This window comes from Lepisma saccharinum, chromosome 23 (assembly GCF_977018435.1).
Source record: "Lepisma saccharinum chromosome 23, izLepSacc3.1, whole genome shotgun sequence".
In the NCBI taxonomy this organism is placed as follows: domain Eukaryota; kingdom Metazoa; phylum Arthropoda; class Insecta; order Zygentoma; family Lepismatidae; genus Lepisma; species Lepisma saccharinum.
The window spans coordinates 52,445,771-52,463,576 of NC_139251.1; the positions used below are offsets into that span (position 1 = coordinate 52,445,771).

The window sequence follows — 17,806 nt, forward strand, 5'->3', positions numbered from 1 at the left end:
TTCATGGAAATATATATTTATCTCTCGAAAAATAAAGTAAGCGGACTCGTGCATTCTTCGTAATTTCCTTGGCGGATTACAGTGTTATATCCCCCATACCAATCTTCTGTCAATTACGTTTTCCCTGATTTACTAACAAATTTCATTTTGTTGATTCCACAGGGTGGAAACACATGAAAACTTTTAATTTGTTCTGACCCATAAAACGATTTAGAGAAAACAAACCCTGAACAGTAGACCTTACTCTCTCGCATATTCCCCATGCTTTAAACGACTTCAACACAACGTATCCTACTTAGAGTACTTCCTGAAAATCCCACCAGATGGCATATCGGTTAATTTTAATCGCGAATACTGCTTTTCCATGTTTACCTGGCACTTAACGCGTTAGGCGGAGCCCCGACCGCCACTTACGTTACACGGGACTTTAAGTGCTAGGTAACGTTAGGCGGACATTGAACAACCGCAAAATGGTGTTAAGTGGGGGATAAGACGTTAAGCGGAGATGGTAGAACAGGCCCTTAGTGATGGGAAAAGTCGTTCCTTTTGTGGATTCGATTCCTTTCGTTCCGCTCACCTACAGGAAACGATTCCTCAAACTCGTTCCTTCGTTCGTTTTGTTCCACTCGAAGTCGGTCCGACTCCGGCCGTCTCGTTCCGGTTCCACCATGATTTCGTTTACTCGTTCCTTTTCGGAATCATTTCCTCTCGTTCCGAGGAACGAGGCTCATGTTTCGTTCCTCCTTGCCAGGAGAGGAGGCGGGGAAATTGAAAATAATGTAGGATGGAATTTTGTGCTGACGACGACCTGATAATATGCGTGTGTGTTAATTACACGCGGCTAAGGGGTGAGCCCATTCAATGTTGTTTTGCAGCGTTTTACACTTCGCGGCTGCACTGCTCAACAATGTGAAATTATACTTTACTTTGAAAGGAGAAAATTATCATCATGCATTTTATTCTCATCCCATTTATTATTGATATTGGTAGAAGTTTATCGCATGTGTTGACAACGGCGCAGGCGTAGTAGCTCCGCGCACAACCGGAATCGATTCCAGCTGGATTCGTTCCGGAATGATCCATCACTACAAAGTCATTAATCTGTGACAAAGATATTTGAAGAAAAATACTTAACTGTCACCAATTGTAATGTAAGTAAGCTTTAATCCCAAGTAAAATGTAAATAAATAAATAAAATAGGGTAAGAATTTACAATATAGAGAAAGTCTCCAATTTCGTTAATTTTCAGTATACTAATTTTGGCCTCCTAATCACGAATCTGTTGTAAAAAACCGGGGGTCACGTCTGGAAATTGTACATTTTGATGAGAAATCGTTCGTTAGCGCCAAAAACTATCCACGGGTAGCCCCAAAAACCATCCACGGGTAGCCCCACAAACCATTGACGTTAGCCTCAAAAACCATCCGCGGGTAGCCCCACGAACCATTCACATGAGGTTAGGTTAGGTTTCATTAGCACTAATTTCACCCCTAAATTCATCGAAAAAATAGGGATCGTACTAGAATTGAACATCATAAATCATTTTCTTGTAAATACGGCGTGGTTGGACACAATGACAGGAGATTACATTTTTGTTCGTAAAACTACGCATATACACCTATACGCTATATAAAAAAATCAAATCGGCTTTTTTACAAATTTTCAGACGTGACCCCCGGTTTTTTTCAACAGATTCGTGATTAGGAGGTCAAAATTAGTTAGTATACCGAAAATTAACAAAATTGGAGACTTTCTCTATATTGTAAATTCGCTCCTAAAATAGTAATGTAAGTAATATTAGTATGTATTCCAGAATAGAGGGTAATAATCATTTCGGTACTTGTTTACTATCCTTCGGACACATTTCTTTATTTTTACAGAAGAAACTACTTACCGTAATAAGTTCCTGTAGCATTGTCGAACATCGGGAAGGTGTTTTGTGTGATGTGGGAATGTTTCATAGCTGAAATTCATGTTGTTTATTGAAAATTAATTCTCCGATGGAGAATAGCTAGCCTCACGAACCATTGGCACGTGGATAGCTTAGTTGTTAGGTTCGGAAACATAGTTAAAATTTGGTGTCGTGTTAGTATCAGGATCTAGAAATTGGAAATAATTGTGAACCATTGGCGCGTGGTTAGGTTAGTTCGTCCCAGGCAAGCGAAAAGGCCTAGCCTATCAGAAAGTCATACTGGTAATGTGAAAAATTGCAATTAATTTCATCAAAACAACGTTGATACACCTTCAGGAATGTTCCGCGAAGCAGATAACGTAAGTATGAATGTCAAAAATTGATGAAACGAAAAAATTAGAGGTGTCCGAAGGATAGTAATTTAGTATACCGGAGATGGATTTCTTGAAATTTACAGGAAAAAGTACTTACGCAAATCATTTTCTGTAGCATTGTTGATGTTCGGAATGTAGTTTTGATCCATTTTAATGCGAATGCATGTGGTTTTCTACGAAAACCTATTTCCGACGCGCTATTGCTGCTGCTACAAGGTGACGTGTCGAGGATGCGTCGTGAAATTGTTGCCGGGTGTGAAGATGCCATGGAATTTGTAATTCCGATGTTGTCCGTATATGCTAAATTGAACGAAAGGAGTGCTAATGGAACCTAACCTAACAGGCCTAACCTAACCTAGTAGGCATACCTCGTCCCCGTGATGGTTCGTGCGGCTATCGTATGTAAGTAATAGACATTATTTTCATTAGAAATCCATTATTTCACCTAAAGAAATGTTCCGCAATGCAGAATAGTACATTAGCAATGTAAAAAATTGTGAAATAAATCATTGATAGGTGTCTCCGGTATAGTAAAGTAGTACCTAAATTTTTACCAATAACTTCAATTTTTCACATTACGAGTATTTATTGTTCATCCTTTTTTCGCTTCCGTGAGACACAATATGGCAGGCACAGCTTGACGCGTCGTGGATCATCAGTGGGTATTCAGTGTTTCCAACCTTCTTAACTGAAAAATGCCCCAAAAAAACATTCACGCATAGCCCCAGAAACCATTCACGGTAAGGTTAGGTTACGTTAGGCAAACAGTTAAAATTTGGGGTCGTATTTCATTTTTTCATCTTCTTGCAAAACAACGTCGTGGTTGGAAACACTGACAGGTGCAACATCTGGTTCACGTAGAGGAAGCTAATAACATCAACGGAAATTGTGCGTCGGAAAGATACTTTTCTTGAAAGATACATGAATTTCTGGTCAAATTGATTGCACGATGGAAAAAAAATACATCCACAACCTTTAAACAATCTATAGAAACTGAATTCCATAAGTACTTTCTCCTGTAAAAATGAGTTTGTGCTAGATCCCATTGTTACCAAATTTCAGTAGCTGAATTTGTGTGAGAAAAGTATTTCCTGATTTTAACATAACCCAGCATGGGTCTTCTGACTCGTGTGTCCTGGAGTAATCTACCAATAATAAATATATTTCACAACTTCAGACAATAAGAGAAATATGCTTGAAAAATTCAGAATGAGGCAAAAGCTATAGCAGGAGGGAATCATCTAAGACCCTCAACCTCAGGATCAACACCTCAATATGAAAAAGATGGGAGAGGGCCTACATAATAATAATAATAATTTTTATTGTAGAAACATATGAGATTATCACATGTATTACAATCGTCAGAAATATAACTTACCCTTGTACAAATAAAGTATATATAAATCTTACAAACAAACATCCCAACAGCATCTTAAGAACACAACTTACATAAATTTAATAGTTAACATTATTATCTTACAAGCATAACTATTTTACCTAACAAAATTAATTTCAAAGAATTCTTCTGCCTTATATATACAATTATCAGTCAATACTTTTTGCAGTTCTCTTTTGAATTTTAAAAAGGGCAGTTGCATTAAAGACAAAGGGATAGCATTGTGAAACTTAACCGACATGTAGTTAAAGGTTTTTTGTGTCTTGTTGTAATTACATCTAAACAATCCCTATTTATCGTTTGATAGGTATGTGAACTAGGGATGGCCAAACGGATACTGATCCAAAAAATCCGGATCCAAAAGTTACGGACCCGGATCCAGATCCAAAAATTCCAGATCTGGGTCTGAAAGTTTTGGATCTGGATCCAGGTCCGAAAGTTTCGGATCTGGATCTGGATCCGAAAGTTCCGGATCCGGGTACGAAAGTTTCGGATCTGGATCTGAGAGTTTCGTATCTCAATCCCATTATAATATTACCACACCTTAAAAGGTATTATGATCTTCAATTACAAAGAAATTTTTCATTAGTTAGTCCTACAAGAATTTTTTTCAAGTGTTGTTCCTAAAATACTTTGCTACGCATCGGTTAACACACTCGCGCAAAAAATAATCTTACTTTTTTAACATAAAATGTCAGAGGTGATTTTGTAAATGCCATTGAATGAATATGTATTCATTCGAATGTATTGGAAATGAAAACAGACATAAATGTGAAACATTCCATTCCAGGATGAAACCTTTAACACATATAACAAGATAGAAATGTTATACAAAAATTATACAATTGTTCTACAGTTACAGTTTTACAGATTAAAATAAAACATTATAATATATGCAGTGTTATATAATTAGAAAGTGTAAGACTAAGAAGGGAGGTTATCTAAGTATCGCCCTCCGATTTCCATGAAACTTGGCAGGTGTATAGTGGGGCCCAAAGGAAGAAATGCATGTTTTTTTGTTTCGGCTAAAAAACTGATTTAGGGGGCAACCCCCCTCAAATGTCAATATGAGGACAAATTGAAGTGGGGATCTGACCCCTGTGTTCCCCTCTGATTTCCATGAAACGTGGCAGGTGTATAGAGGGGCCCAAAGGAAGAAATATGTGTTTTTTTTGTTTCAGCTAAAAACTGTTTTTGGGGGCAAAATCCCTTCAAATATCAAGATGAGGACAAATTAAAGTTAGGATATGACCCCTGTGTGCCCCTCCGATTTTCATGAAACTTCACAGGTGTATAGAGGGGCCCAAAGGAAGAAATACGTGTTTTTTTTGTTTAGGCTAAAAAACTGTTTTAGGGGGCCAAACCCACCTCAAATGTCAAGATGAGGACAAATTGACGTGGGGATCATATGATCCCTTTGTCCCTCTCCGATTTCCATGAAATTTGGGAGGTGTATAGAGAGGCCCTATACCCCCTGTTTCTTCCTATGCAATATTTGCATGGTTTCGGGGTCAGATCCCCACTTCAATTTCTCCTCATCTTGACATTTGAGGTGGGCTCTGTACACCTGCCAAGTTTCATGGAAATCGGAGGGAGAGACTTAGACCTCCGTTGTAAGTCTATTAATTAATTACAAATCGCGCATGCACGTACGCACACACACACACACACTATATATATGTGTGTGTGTATGTATGTATATTATATATATATGTATATCAGCAGGTAACAATAATATATAAACACATTCTGGATCCGGATCCAAAAAAAAATTGGATCTGGATCCTTAGGATCCAGAACCAACTGGGTCCGGATTTGGGATCCACTAGGATCCGGATCTGGCCATCCCTAATGTGAACACCCTAACTCCTCATAAATGTGAATGTTTTCTTTTATATAAAGCAGACATTAGAATACAAAGATATCAGGAGCTGTCATAATACCTAGTCTAACGAAACTTAACTTACAGTGGCCATGGCTTGGAAGATCACACACATTAATATTACACATATCTTTTGCAATTTTAATAACCTTTTTATCAGCCAATGGTGCAGCCACAATCCCTGGCCTGAAAAATGCCACCCAATCACTTTCCCAACCAACCCCGTCTGTCACTTTACAACTTTACACGGCTTCAGTTTCCACCATTTTCTTCTACCACTGGAGTTGCGGCTCATGGCTGCGAAAATTTGATTTTTTCCATTGTCTGTTGAGCATTTCCTTTTCCTTTTTTTACTTGTTACACACACACACACATATGTATATATGTATCTTGTATTTTGTATTCTATTTGAGCACCATCTGATGTTTGTGTGTAATATGTCTTTTCAGATTGCAAGTGCCTCACCCTCATCAACACACATGGAGTTTCATGATCCCTCTTTGTCCAACCTCCTGAAGGTTGAACCTGACCTCATGAGTTGTTCAATCAAGAGTGAAGCAAATGAAGAATCAACCGAAAACATTTGGCAGTCAGCATCATCGTCATCAGTTATTAAATCTGAACCAAAGTTGGAACAAATGAAAGTCGAAGAGAAAGGGGATGTTGACTTTCACATATATTTGAACTCTGACGCTGGGATGAATGAATTTTTACAGGAGGATAGTAAAAATTTCGATACGAGTGATGACATTGCACAGTTTGGTGCTGTTGCATGCAAAAGTGATGAGAGTGACAATGTTAATGTAGAGCCTGAAGATGTCAAGAGTGAACTTTCAATTGAAGAAGAATGTCCATCTGCAGAGACAGAAAGGTGAGTGCATGAAATGTTTTCACATTAATAAAACCGAGTACTATAATACTTTGCCCATACTACTTCAAAATTTCCTCAACTTGAATGTTTAGTCATTATCAGAATTGCCTCTTGTGTATAGGCAAAGGCATGGGGTGAACACTTAGTGTTGTTTTTTTATTTATTTATTTTACGTCACTTTTCTGCCACTTTTGGCTTATCATTTTGAATTTCAATTTCAATTTCCTTTATTAAAGGGCGAGGTTCAGCCTGCGGCTGTTCTACCACCTAACCCCAATGGATACATACACATACTAAATAGATTCTACATACTAAATATTTGTACAATAAGAAACAAAGAACAGGGTGGCGACAGACCTGGAAAACCGGGAAAAGTCAGGGAATTTGAGGTGTCAAAAAAAGTCAGGGAATTTCGTCTTCATTGACTTTTTTTATTTTTATTTTTATTTATATATTTATTTATTTAAAGATATCGTTACGTAACTCTGCACGGGAACAGGAAATTTCGTTCATAAGTTTCGGCCTCAACTTTTAGGCCCCTTTTATGCGCAACACAAGCACGGCGCCAGAAACCAGTGATGGCAGGAGGAGAGAAAGAGAGAAATTTCTCTCGCCCTGGCTTCTCGGTGGGAATTTTAAATTCGAACACTCTTTGGAGGAAAATTGTTATAACTCGGGCACTATGGGAGCAATGTACTTCGGATAAGTTTCGTTTTGCATCTAAAACATCAGCGCATGCAACCGTGTACAATTCAGAATGCCAAACCGACATAGGGGGTTTGGGGGGCGCGACCCCTGAATTTCACTGAAGAAAACAAATGTGAAGTTTGCCCCACCTCTTCTCCCGCTATTTGGGAAGAAGGCGCGAACTTTAGTATTCTTTTCAAAGAATGGACATTTCTCAAGAGAACGTGACATGTTTCATGTTCTTGGGTGCCATACAAGTTGAATAATGTGATTTATTTATTTTTTTACGAAAAGTAGGTAATTTGCATTTTTGGAGGAAAATTGTTATAACTCGGGCACTATGGGAGCAATGTACTTCGGATAAGTTTCGTTTTGCATCTAAAACATCAGCGCATGCAACCGTGTACAATTCAGAACGCCAAACCGACATAGGGGGTTTGGGGGGCGCGACCCCTGAATTTCACTGAAAAAAACAAATGTGAAGTTTGCCCCACCTCTTCTCCCGCTATTTGGGAAGAAGGCGCGAACTTTAGTATTCTTTTCAAAGAATGGACATTTCTCAAGAGAACGTGACATGTTTCATGTTCTTGGGTGCCATACAAGTTGAATAATGTGATTTATTTATTTTTTTACGAAAAGTAGGTAATTTGCATTTTTGGAGGAAAATTGTTATAACTCGGGCACTATGGGAACAATGTACTTCGGATAAGTTTCGTTTTGCAGTAAAACATCATAGCATGCAACCGTGTACAATTCAGAACGCCGAACCGAGGAAGGGGGGTTTGGGGGTGCGACCACCAAATTTCAATGAAAAAAAAAACTAAAAATCTGGAGTTTGCCCCCTCTTATCCCGCTATTTTGGGGAGAAGGCGCAAACTTTAGTATTCTTTTTAAAGAATGGACATTTCCCAAGAGAATGAAATATGTTTCATGTTCATGGGTGCCATACAAGTTGAATAATAAGCCAAAATGTGAATATTTGTTTTACGAAAAATAGGTAATTTGCATTTTTGGAGGAAAATTGTTATAACTCGGGCACTATGGGAGCAATCTACTTCGGATAAGTTTTGTTGTGCAGTAAAACATCATAGCATGCAACCGTGTACAATTCAGAACGCCGAATCGAGATAGGGGGTTTGGGGGGCGCGACCCCTGAATTTCACTGGAAAAAACAAATGTGAAGTTTGCCCCCTCTTCTCCCGCTATTTGGGAAGAAGGCGCAAACCTTAGTATTCTCTTCATAGAATGGAAGTTTCCAAAGAGATTGAAACATGTTTCATGTTCCTAGGGTGCTATACAAGTTGAATAATGAGCCAAAATGTGAAACTCTGTTCGGAAATGTGGCATGGATATGTTGCGGAGAGGGGGGAGCTTGCTCCAGACCTGTGTCAGAGTCTCCACCCAAACATAAAAGTATGAAGGTCCAAAAAGCATATTCATTTCATAATCAGCACCATGATGCCATATGGTATCATCGGGCCAGTACGACCTTACTCTGATGATACCATATGGTATCATCGCGGGAGTAAAGGTTAAGCCTCTAAATATTACGTGGAAAATGCATTGATTTATCATTTTATCATTTTTTCTTATCCGTATAGGAGTAGTAAGGGGACTTGTCAACAGATGAAGGGAATAAGAGTGGGTGGTGCCGTCCGATAGTTGTTGGACGTCGTAGTAAGACATTTATTGGGCAAACTGAAGGAACATGGAAACAAATAAGTTCCATTGATACATACGATTTTTGTCGAATATCGCCACCCGACAGAAATTGCATGGACTGCAACATCCAACAAAAATAGCATGCATAAACAAGAAGAGCTTTAGACTGCAAATATGCTGCTGGAATTTTATTACTCTTCTGGCTCACTTCACCTTATTTAATGTAGCAGTGCTTACGAAGGTTTTCTTTCATCATCCTGACGTATTACTGGTTTCGCACAAATTAACATTCGTTTACAATGACATTGCACTATTCTTCGATATCAAGAAGAATACAACCAAATGGGATATATATTAAATACTATCACAAAACATAAATCTGCATTGGTGAACGTTATAAATATTGGCAAGTGCATGCTCCCAACTTCAAATTTACTGCAACACTAGTATTGCAATGAAATTAACGCCTTTCCTGTCCTGTCTGTTTAAACTCATGAGAGATGGTCATTAATGTCTCACTGAGTAAGGTTAATGTCCAATATTATGAAATATAATACTAATAATAATAACGTAAATATTTTAATATTATATTTACTCGAATCATTCAATCATAAAAGCAAATAACTTTCTTCAAGAATTGACTTTTCTCTGCCAGCCCTGCTAATTTTTCACTTTCCATCTACTGATTTATACGAGGGGTGGCCAGAAAGTAATTTCCAATTAGTAGGGACATTGATTTTTTGCAAACGCCAAAACCGTGAAAAATGGTAATTGCTGCGAAGTTATGGTTAGGAATGTGCAGTGATGTCTGGACACATTTTTCGCCCGATCGAAATATCGAAATAATGCGAATTTGGCATAAAATGCGAATTGTTGGCGTTTTTAGCGATTTTAGTTTTTAAAGAAATGTCCTAAAACAACGAAAAATTCCATGAAATCCAACATTCTTGTCTTTTCTAGGCCATGTTTGTGTACATAGAACATGCAAGTTTTCCAATATTTTACTCAAGAGTAAACTATAGAGTTATACGTACATAGAATAATTCCGACAGCCACATTAAATCATGTATTTCCCATGATTTTTTCAACTTCTATCAAAACCATTTCCATCACATAGCAAAGTGGTAGGGTTCTAACAGGAGATCGAGTGCGTATCTACCGTCACACGGTAACCACATCTTCGTATTTGTCGCACGAGATATGTTTTGAATTACCAAGCTAAGTGCGCACCATCGGCATTTGTTGAGTGAGTAATAATGGAGCTCAGTCGTTAGGGCGTCTGACTACTATGCAAGAGATCCGGGGTCGATCCCCTGCGGGGGAGAACCGGGATGTTTTCCACCTATTCAAACTGCTCCAGCGCCCACCCAGCATCATATGAAGCTGGTACCTTGAGGAAACTTCGAGGGATAAAGGTAGCCAGGAGTGTGGTGCTGATCACACCACCCCTACCTTCAGCCGTGATCAAGAAAGTGTGGGGCCCTAATTCCACACCCCTATACACCTTCATGGAAAAGTGCAAGGGAGCTCTGTGGCTCTGTGCCAAATTCTGAGCGTGCAATGTAGGCTACATCGCAGTCGGTGGGAGACTGTATTAGACCTGCAATCTTTAACCTAGAACTGTCCTAAAACGGCTGCATTGCAACTGTACCAGATTACAGCTACATGTCACTTCTTCCTGCCTGCATGTATGTGTGTTGCTCTCTGACCACTAGTGCTACGTATAGGCACCATTGGAGCTTTTTTCAGGATGCCCCTTGTATATGAACTTTCAGAAGCTTTTATTATTAGTGTGTTCCCGTTTTAATGTGTGGTTAGCTAAATCAGGTATGTATACAATGCAATTCTATAAATTCCTTGCGTTAAATTTCTACTACCTAAATACCCTTTTCGTCAGTATTAATGGTATAACTGCATGTTGTCAGTTTCACAGAATTTCACTTGGATATACTGTACTGAAGCAGAAATCCCATTGATAATGTAAGGAAATATGACACTTTATTTTGTTCGATTCAATTGTTTCACTTATATGCAAGAGTTAAGTTGTTTGCTTTACAGAGAAGAGAGAAGTAGCTTTATGCATTGAAAAATTAGTCCGCACTCATGGTTCTTGCAAACAGAGGGTTCCAAACCTCAGTGGAAATATCAACATATATATTACTGAGAATGTATAAGGAGACTGATAAATTACAAATTGTATTTCTTAATCAATCACTCTTCACTCTTATCTCATTTAGTCGTAACTTTAAAAATAATCAAGTATTTTATTTTACACTTACTGCGTATGACAAAATTCCGCAATCCTTCCCTAGCTTGTGAATTGTAATATTTTTCCAAATTCACTATGTTGCAGTTTGAATTCAAATCATAGAGAATAGAGAAATTAAGTCAATTTCATAGAAGATAATATTGGTACTTAACAAAACCATACGTGGATCTGTGTGAGCTTATTATTTCTATTTGCAAAAACATCGATTTAGTTTTGTTTGTAATTGTCAGGGAAAAATGTAAATTTTGTCCTGGAAAACCTGGAAAAATCAGGGAATTTCATTTCTGCTTGTTTGTAGCCACCCTGAAAGAAGAAACAAACAAACAAAGAATACACAAAAAGAACAAATCCAAAATTGAGAACAATGGCTCAAAAAAAAGGGATTGAAAACAAATACACAAAGGATACACAAATTAATATTATGTAAAAACATATAAATGTTCTTAATAACAAAATGATAAAAAAATGCAGTCCTTAGAAATATTTGGAGACATATGCAGATTTTTGTGACGCATAATGTAGATTCAATGCACTACGCTTAACATTTTTTAAAGCCCTTTGGTTGGCTGAACAAGCTGCAATTTATGGGTGCCTGAAGCGTTGCTACACGCCAGTAACGTAACTCTTTCTTTATTTTTCTTCTAGCTTCGAGCTGCCTCATCTAATTTTGATGCCAATGTTTTTGTAGGCAACATTTTGTAGTTTATCCCAGTTTCATCTGCATTGTATATCTTGGCTGGGCTTAACTTTTCTTCATTAGTAAGTTTTTCGAACTTCTTCTTAAACTCTTCCGAATCATCCACAGCACCTGAGAGACTTCCCCCAGTTACAGACAGCTAACACACCCTGTGTCGATCTTTCCACTTACTTAGCCATCCAATACTGACAGAGAAAGTAGGATTCCCACCCAACTTTTGGTTTAAACTCTATGCCTTTTCCTTAAGTATGGGTCCGGAAATAGTCACACCATTCTCTTCAAACTACATAAAAAAGGCCTCATGTAAGGATTCATTTATAGTTTTTTTAACATTGGACCGAATACCTAAAGAGTCTTTAGATACCATTTTCGCGAAAATACGTCGTATCTTCAATTTGACTCCAATTTTTTTCCCCATTCACAAACTGTTGCAGCGCCTACTCCATATTCAATGGGAGTGTTTTTCACTAACTCACACTTGTCCATACGATAAATTGCCTCCTGTTGTTTTTTTTTTATCACAACTCTCTTTCTCTTTTCCGCCATAATTATTGTCAAACCAAACCAAACCTTCCGCTTCAGAGGCCTGTTCTGGGCTTTTGGCTTACACCAACGCCATCTGTGAGCATTTGCTCCAACGACGTGGGGTCTGAGCATGCTGGAGAAGGCAGGACTGGTGTGTTGCTTTAGCCACAATTACAGACTGGCGTCTTCACAGCCCTGTTTGTCGTCACATATTTATTCATGTGGCTCCCCAAGTGGCCTCACGATGCTGGGTGGATGCCGTAAATTGGAGTGCCCTGGCTGGGAATCGAACCTGGGACCACGAGGACATGAGTCCATCACTCTAGCCACTAGACTACAAGGCCTCCCATAATCACTGTTGATCCCCAAAAAAGTTTCATTCACTGAACATGACACGCCACGAAACTACGTACAGCACTCACTAACAGTAAGATTTCAGGTGCACCGAACTGAATTACAAACCTCAACTGGCAGGTGTCTCTTGTCCTTGAACGTACAGCACAGTACGCATGCTAAAAATAGATGGTAATGCATCGTAACAATGAACTTGCTCTTTGATAACTAACTGTTAGACCAAAATAAAGACAAAAGTGCTTCATTAGTGCTCCCGTGTAAAACACGGTCATGCACGAATAGCTGCTGTTTTTAGTGATTCGGTTAAACGGGACTGTAGTGTATTTTAATTTGCTTAAGAGCAGGTCATGATGAACACTGTCAAAGGCTTTAGTGAGATTCAGTAATACTAACACTACTGCCATTCTCTTGTCTATTAATCGTAATAAACCGTCAGTGATTTTAAGTAACACCGTTGTCATGCTGTGTGAAGGACGGAAACCGGATTTAAATTTCGGAAGCAGATCTAGGTCATTAATGTGCTTGTGAGTTTGCTTGTAAATAATTTTTTCAGTGATTTTGGATAATATAGGTAAGATACTTATTGGTCGAAGGTCATTCAGGGACGTTAATACTTTTTTCTTTGGTATCTGAAAAATACATGCTGTTTTCCAGCTGGCCTGGTATTGTCCAGTCCGGAATTAGAAATTTACGATGTACGGTAGGGTGGTCCATTTTTTCAAGTTTGGAATTTTGGTTCTCCACAAGGTTGCCCCTGTTTGAGATCACATAAGTTACCAGTCTGTAAAATTTCTACCAAATTGAAGAATATTTAGGGGTCGCTAGGAATGGTCACTTTTAGGAGTAAGGTGAAAATTAAGAAAATTGCTGCTTTTGGTGTTAATGTAAGAAAGAGAGTAAAACAAATCACAATGTATGATCTGAAATTATCTATATTCTGCATTATTCAGTGGGTTTTAATCTCCCAAAGTCATTGTCATCACATTAGTTTTTGAAGCAACATAAAATTGTTTTTTATGTAAATCAATGAGCCAGAGGAGATATTGTTTTTGTTTCTCATCGTTTGTAACAATAGAGTTGAATGAATTTTTGAATGAGAGCAATTCAACGCTCTGCACAATCGTTAACAACCTTCAGTTGACGAACCTGTTCTTGCATTTCAATATAAACTGCATCCGTAGGCCACTCTGTAGGATTCTTTACTAAAATTGATGCTGCCTTTTCCCGTCCATCAGTGAGTAACAAATCGAGAAGACCAGTTGTGCGCACTGTAATAAAAGACTAGAGTGGATGCTGATGATTGAAAGTTTTTCCGTTAAGTCTGTTCAAAGCTACTTTTGATGGTCGCTGAAGATTTTTCACCATGTTCATTTTACACTCATCACTAAGTCGCAAATCAAAAAATGAAAGTGCAACTAAATGTTCAGAAAAATACTAGAAGTGGGGATGAAATGCTGCTGATGCAGCAGTTCTAATCTTACGATTAGGGTATCTTTAATCTGTTCAAGGAGATTGGTGTCATTCAAGGGGGCATTTTCAGCTATGGAAGCTTCGTTCCAGTAACAACAATAGACGAGACTTACAAATAGGCATACTTCTGTGACACCGTTTTTCTCTGCTGTGGTAGGAATAAACTGTTCTTGGAACATGTAAATTTTAAAGCAATAGATTGCCTTCGCCATCCAAGGAGCTTGATGAAATGCACCTGGCACAAGAAACTAAACTTCAGTTGTAACTGGCTTTCCGAGACATATCTGACACAGGCTTAGCAGTTCGAGGTAGTCGTCTCTAGGCTGTTGCATTTTCATAGCATCAATGTAATAGTTATGCATTTCATGACGGAGTTTAAGGAGGTTCTCTGTATTAAACAAGTTGTCACATCCTATAGTAAAATTCTTTTTGTCAAAACCCGACCATTGTTTCTGAAAACGTTAAAAAAAATTCACATCTGGTCCCCCACTTGCTCCACATGGCGATATCTTAGTTTATTTTACTTACAAATCCTAGGGACCTGTAAATATGCTTCGAATTGGCTAGTTTTTGGCATACGTGCTTCTTTTTGATAAAGGAACAAAAACAAGCTTGTGGAAGGTATGTGCTAAAACTTTTTCTTTTACCCATAAGAAATGGACCACCCTAATGTACGGTAATAGTAGTTTAATCATTTCTATGGATATTCCATTATTACCAGAGTCATTTGATGATATTTCGTTTATTGCTTTCATTGTTTTGGTTACGTTTATTTCCTGCAGTTTGGAAAGTTTGAGTGCTTTCGTTAAAAGTGTTACGATCAAAGAACTCTTGTGTTTTGTTAACGGCATCTTCTGAAACATCCGTTTTGCTGCATACACTAGAAAAATGTTAGTTAATTGAATCCATGTTTCTCAAGTTTGATGGTATCTCGTTCATATTTTTACTGTGTACTCCCCACATTTTAAATTTTTCGCACAACTCTTTGCTGTTATTGTTGCAGCGGAGGTGGTGATTAAAATAGGCTTTCTTTTCCTGCCGTTGGACCGAGTTGGTAAAGTTTCTCAGTTCCTTGTAATAGTCCCAGTTTGCCTGCATTTTTGTGCAACAGAAATATTTTTTTTGTCGAGAGTAGAGAAGTTTGGATATTTGATAAACTGTTTAATTAATTTTGGTTTTTCAATGGCAAGTGTCGCGTTTAATAGACAGTGCGGTTACATTAATGAGCGTACAAGATCCGGGTCATCCGTTATTACTACATCGAGAAGTGATTGATCGGTTAATGATGTGACCATACCGAAAGAGTTGATTATGGATTGTAAATATACTGTTTCTGGTTTATGAGGAGAAATGAAATCTGTATTTTTGTCATGTAGGATAAGTTATTCGTGAACAAGGGGGAAAACTTCAGAGATCGTTGTTTCTATGTGCAATAATTTTACATGCAATATGTTTGGGGCTTTGTACACACCAATTATTCCCAGAGTTAAATGTTGGAGCTTCACCGTTACGCTAATAATTTTGACTTAATCGTCATTTTCGTGATTGTTGCAAGAGGGAATGATTTTGACATTTAGGTCTTTACGGTGATACAGGATTAGGCCATCCCCACCCTTTGTGTTTTTTTTTTTTTTTATATTGTTGCATAACCAGGTATGGGGAAGGTCGAGGCAAGGGCTTCGCGGAAAGACCAGCTCTCGGTGACCAGGAAGATATCGAAAGCCAACTCGCACACTGTGGTCGCCAACTCGTCTAATTTTGGCGACTACAAGGATCTGACATTCGCTTGAGCGAGGGTCAGGAAGGGTGGCCTTGGGAAGCGATGAGCAGGAGGGAGGAAACTATTACTTGCAGGATTTTCATGTGGTGGAGTCGACATAAGGGAAAAAGCAAAGGTTGTGTCGGCGGACAAACAGTTTGAGGGGTTAGAAAGTGAGTTTACAGTCTGGCACTAGGAGTGGGTAGGGAGGGAGGTTAATGGCAACTGAGGAGGGGGCAGTATTTGATGTTCTCCAAGAGCATTGGGTGGGGTTGTTGCCAGATTTACATCCACCAGAATGTCAGTTTGAGCCGTTGGAGATGAGAAAATAATATAAAAAAAATTAACATTTGTCACTACATATATCGAACATACATTTTTGGAGATTGGAGATTCACTTACCAAGCCAGCAGAAGTGATGTATTTAGGACCTGCAGGACACCAAAAACTGAATTCTATATACTTACGCACATGCAAACACAGACAGACACAAGCATAACAGTTTGTGTAGTAATGTAAACACCAATAACTAACACAATACAGTCACAAACACTAATACACAAAAATAGCTAAGTTTAGGAAATATCGTAGCGTAATTTGATGCACCCTCAGTAAGCAAAGTAAATGTTCTGAGCAGCTGCTTATTCCATACACATCGTCTTTTTCCTTTCACGTTCACTCCACTTTGTCCAGTTCCTCCAACATGGTAACGGAGATCTTGTGATTGTTCTTCAGTATGACGATTCTGCCATCCTAAGTCCACACATTGCTGGGGCCATGCTGTTCCTTGGCCTTCTGCAGAACTTGCTGTCAGGCTGCAGTCAGGAATTCCGTGATGAGGGATCTTGTTCCCTTCAGCGCCTTCTTATTTTTCCAGATGGTGTCCCTGGTTCAATAGCTGCAAAGCTGGAAGATGATGCGCCTCTTCTGCCATTGTTCTCCTCCATGGGCTGATGCAGTGACAGTGCTCGAAGTGGCCCAGGGTTACGTACTGCAGGTGGAGTTTTTTGTGGATCCTCTGGAGGACAAATTCATCCCATGTACTCGTTGCCTGTCTCTGGAATGCCGTGTAGCAACAGGCAGTTCTCTTGGAATACATTTCCATGTCGTCAATCATTTTCAAGTTTCTATCTGTTGATTTCTGGAGTTTCTGGATTTCCAGCCTGACAGAATTCAGCGTGTCCTTTGCATCCCATTTAAATACCAGGAAGACCATGCTGAGATCCTGCATCGCTGCCTGGGATCCCCTGTCCATGCTTCCAGTGGTCGTTGCTGTCTGGCGACATCTCGAAGCCGGCTCTCAAAGGCACAAAGCCTCTTCTCCATGCTTTCAACGTGGTTAGCAACTATGTTGATCTAAGCTTTTGGCATAATTATGCGATTTAGTAAGTTCGTGAACTGTTAGATCACCACCGAGGTGCTGGAAGTGACGCTTTCCTTTGCTGGCTCTAGTTTGTTTTGGTAGTAATGTATGAAGGAGCTCTTGCTGCACGTCCGCTACATCATGATCTGCTGTGTCTACTGGATGGAACCCGTTTGGATGAATACCTCCACTGCCATGATTCGTGTCTTAACTGGCCAACGTTTCATGGCAGACTGATTGCATCTGCGTAATCGTGGGATACTTCTCCGCATGCATACCTGCATTTCGACAGGTTTTCCAAATGATATTTGTACATACAATATGTGCCATCCTGTAATCTCACGTTACTTAGGAATGTTAGATTCAATTCTGTTAGAAGTTCCATGAATTTTTTGGTTTCATGCATGCACATATAACGATATTTTGTTTAAAAGAAATGTGTAAGTGCTCTGGAATACACTGAATTGGGCAAATGCTTCTCACATGGATGCTGCCACATATTCTTGAATATCCTTCAGCATATCACTGAAAGATACCCTTCTTACAGATTATTGTTTTTACCTGTTTGGGAGTGTTAGATTAAAT

General features: G+C 38.8%; 1 protein-coding gene across 2 annotated transcripts in view; it reads left to right on the top strand.

Moving 5' to 3' along the window:
- Positions 1-1,025: 1,025 nt before the first annotated feature.
- The window catches only part of LOC146005242 (uncharacterized), a 78,750-nt gene continuing 61,969 nt past the window's right edge, over positions 1,026-17,806 (top strand). The window contains exons 1-2 of one of the 2 annotated variants that reach the window (XM_083144331.1): positions 1,026-1,151; positions 6,014-6,435. In XM_083144331.1, coding sequence (XP_083000457.1) covers positions 6,044-6,435 — 392 coding nt within the window. In that variant the 5' untranslated portion in view covers positions 1,026-1,151; positions 6,014-6,043. The remainder of the gene's footprint in view (positions 1,152-6,013; positions 6,436-17,806) is intronic. The other variant, XM_083144332.1, reaches the window with a different exon arrangement.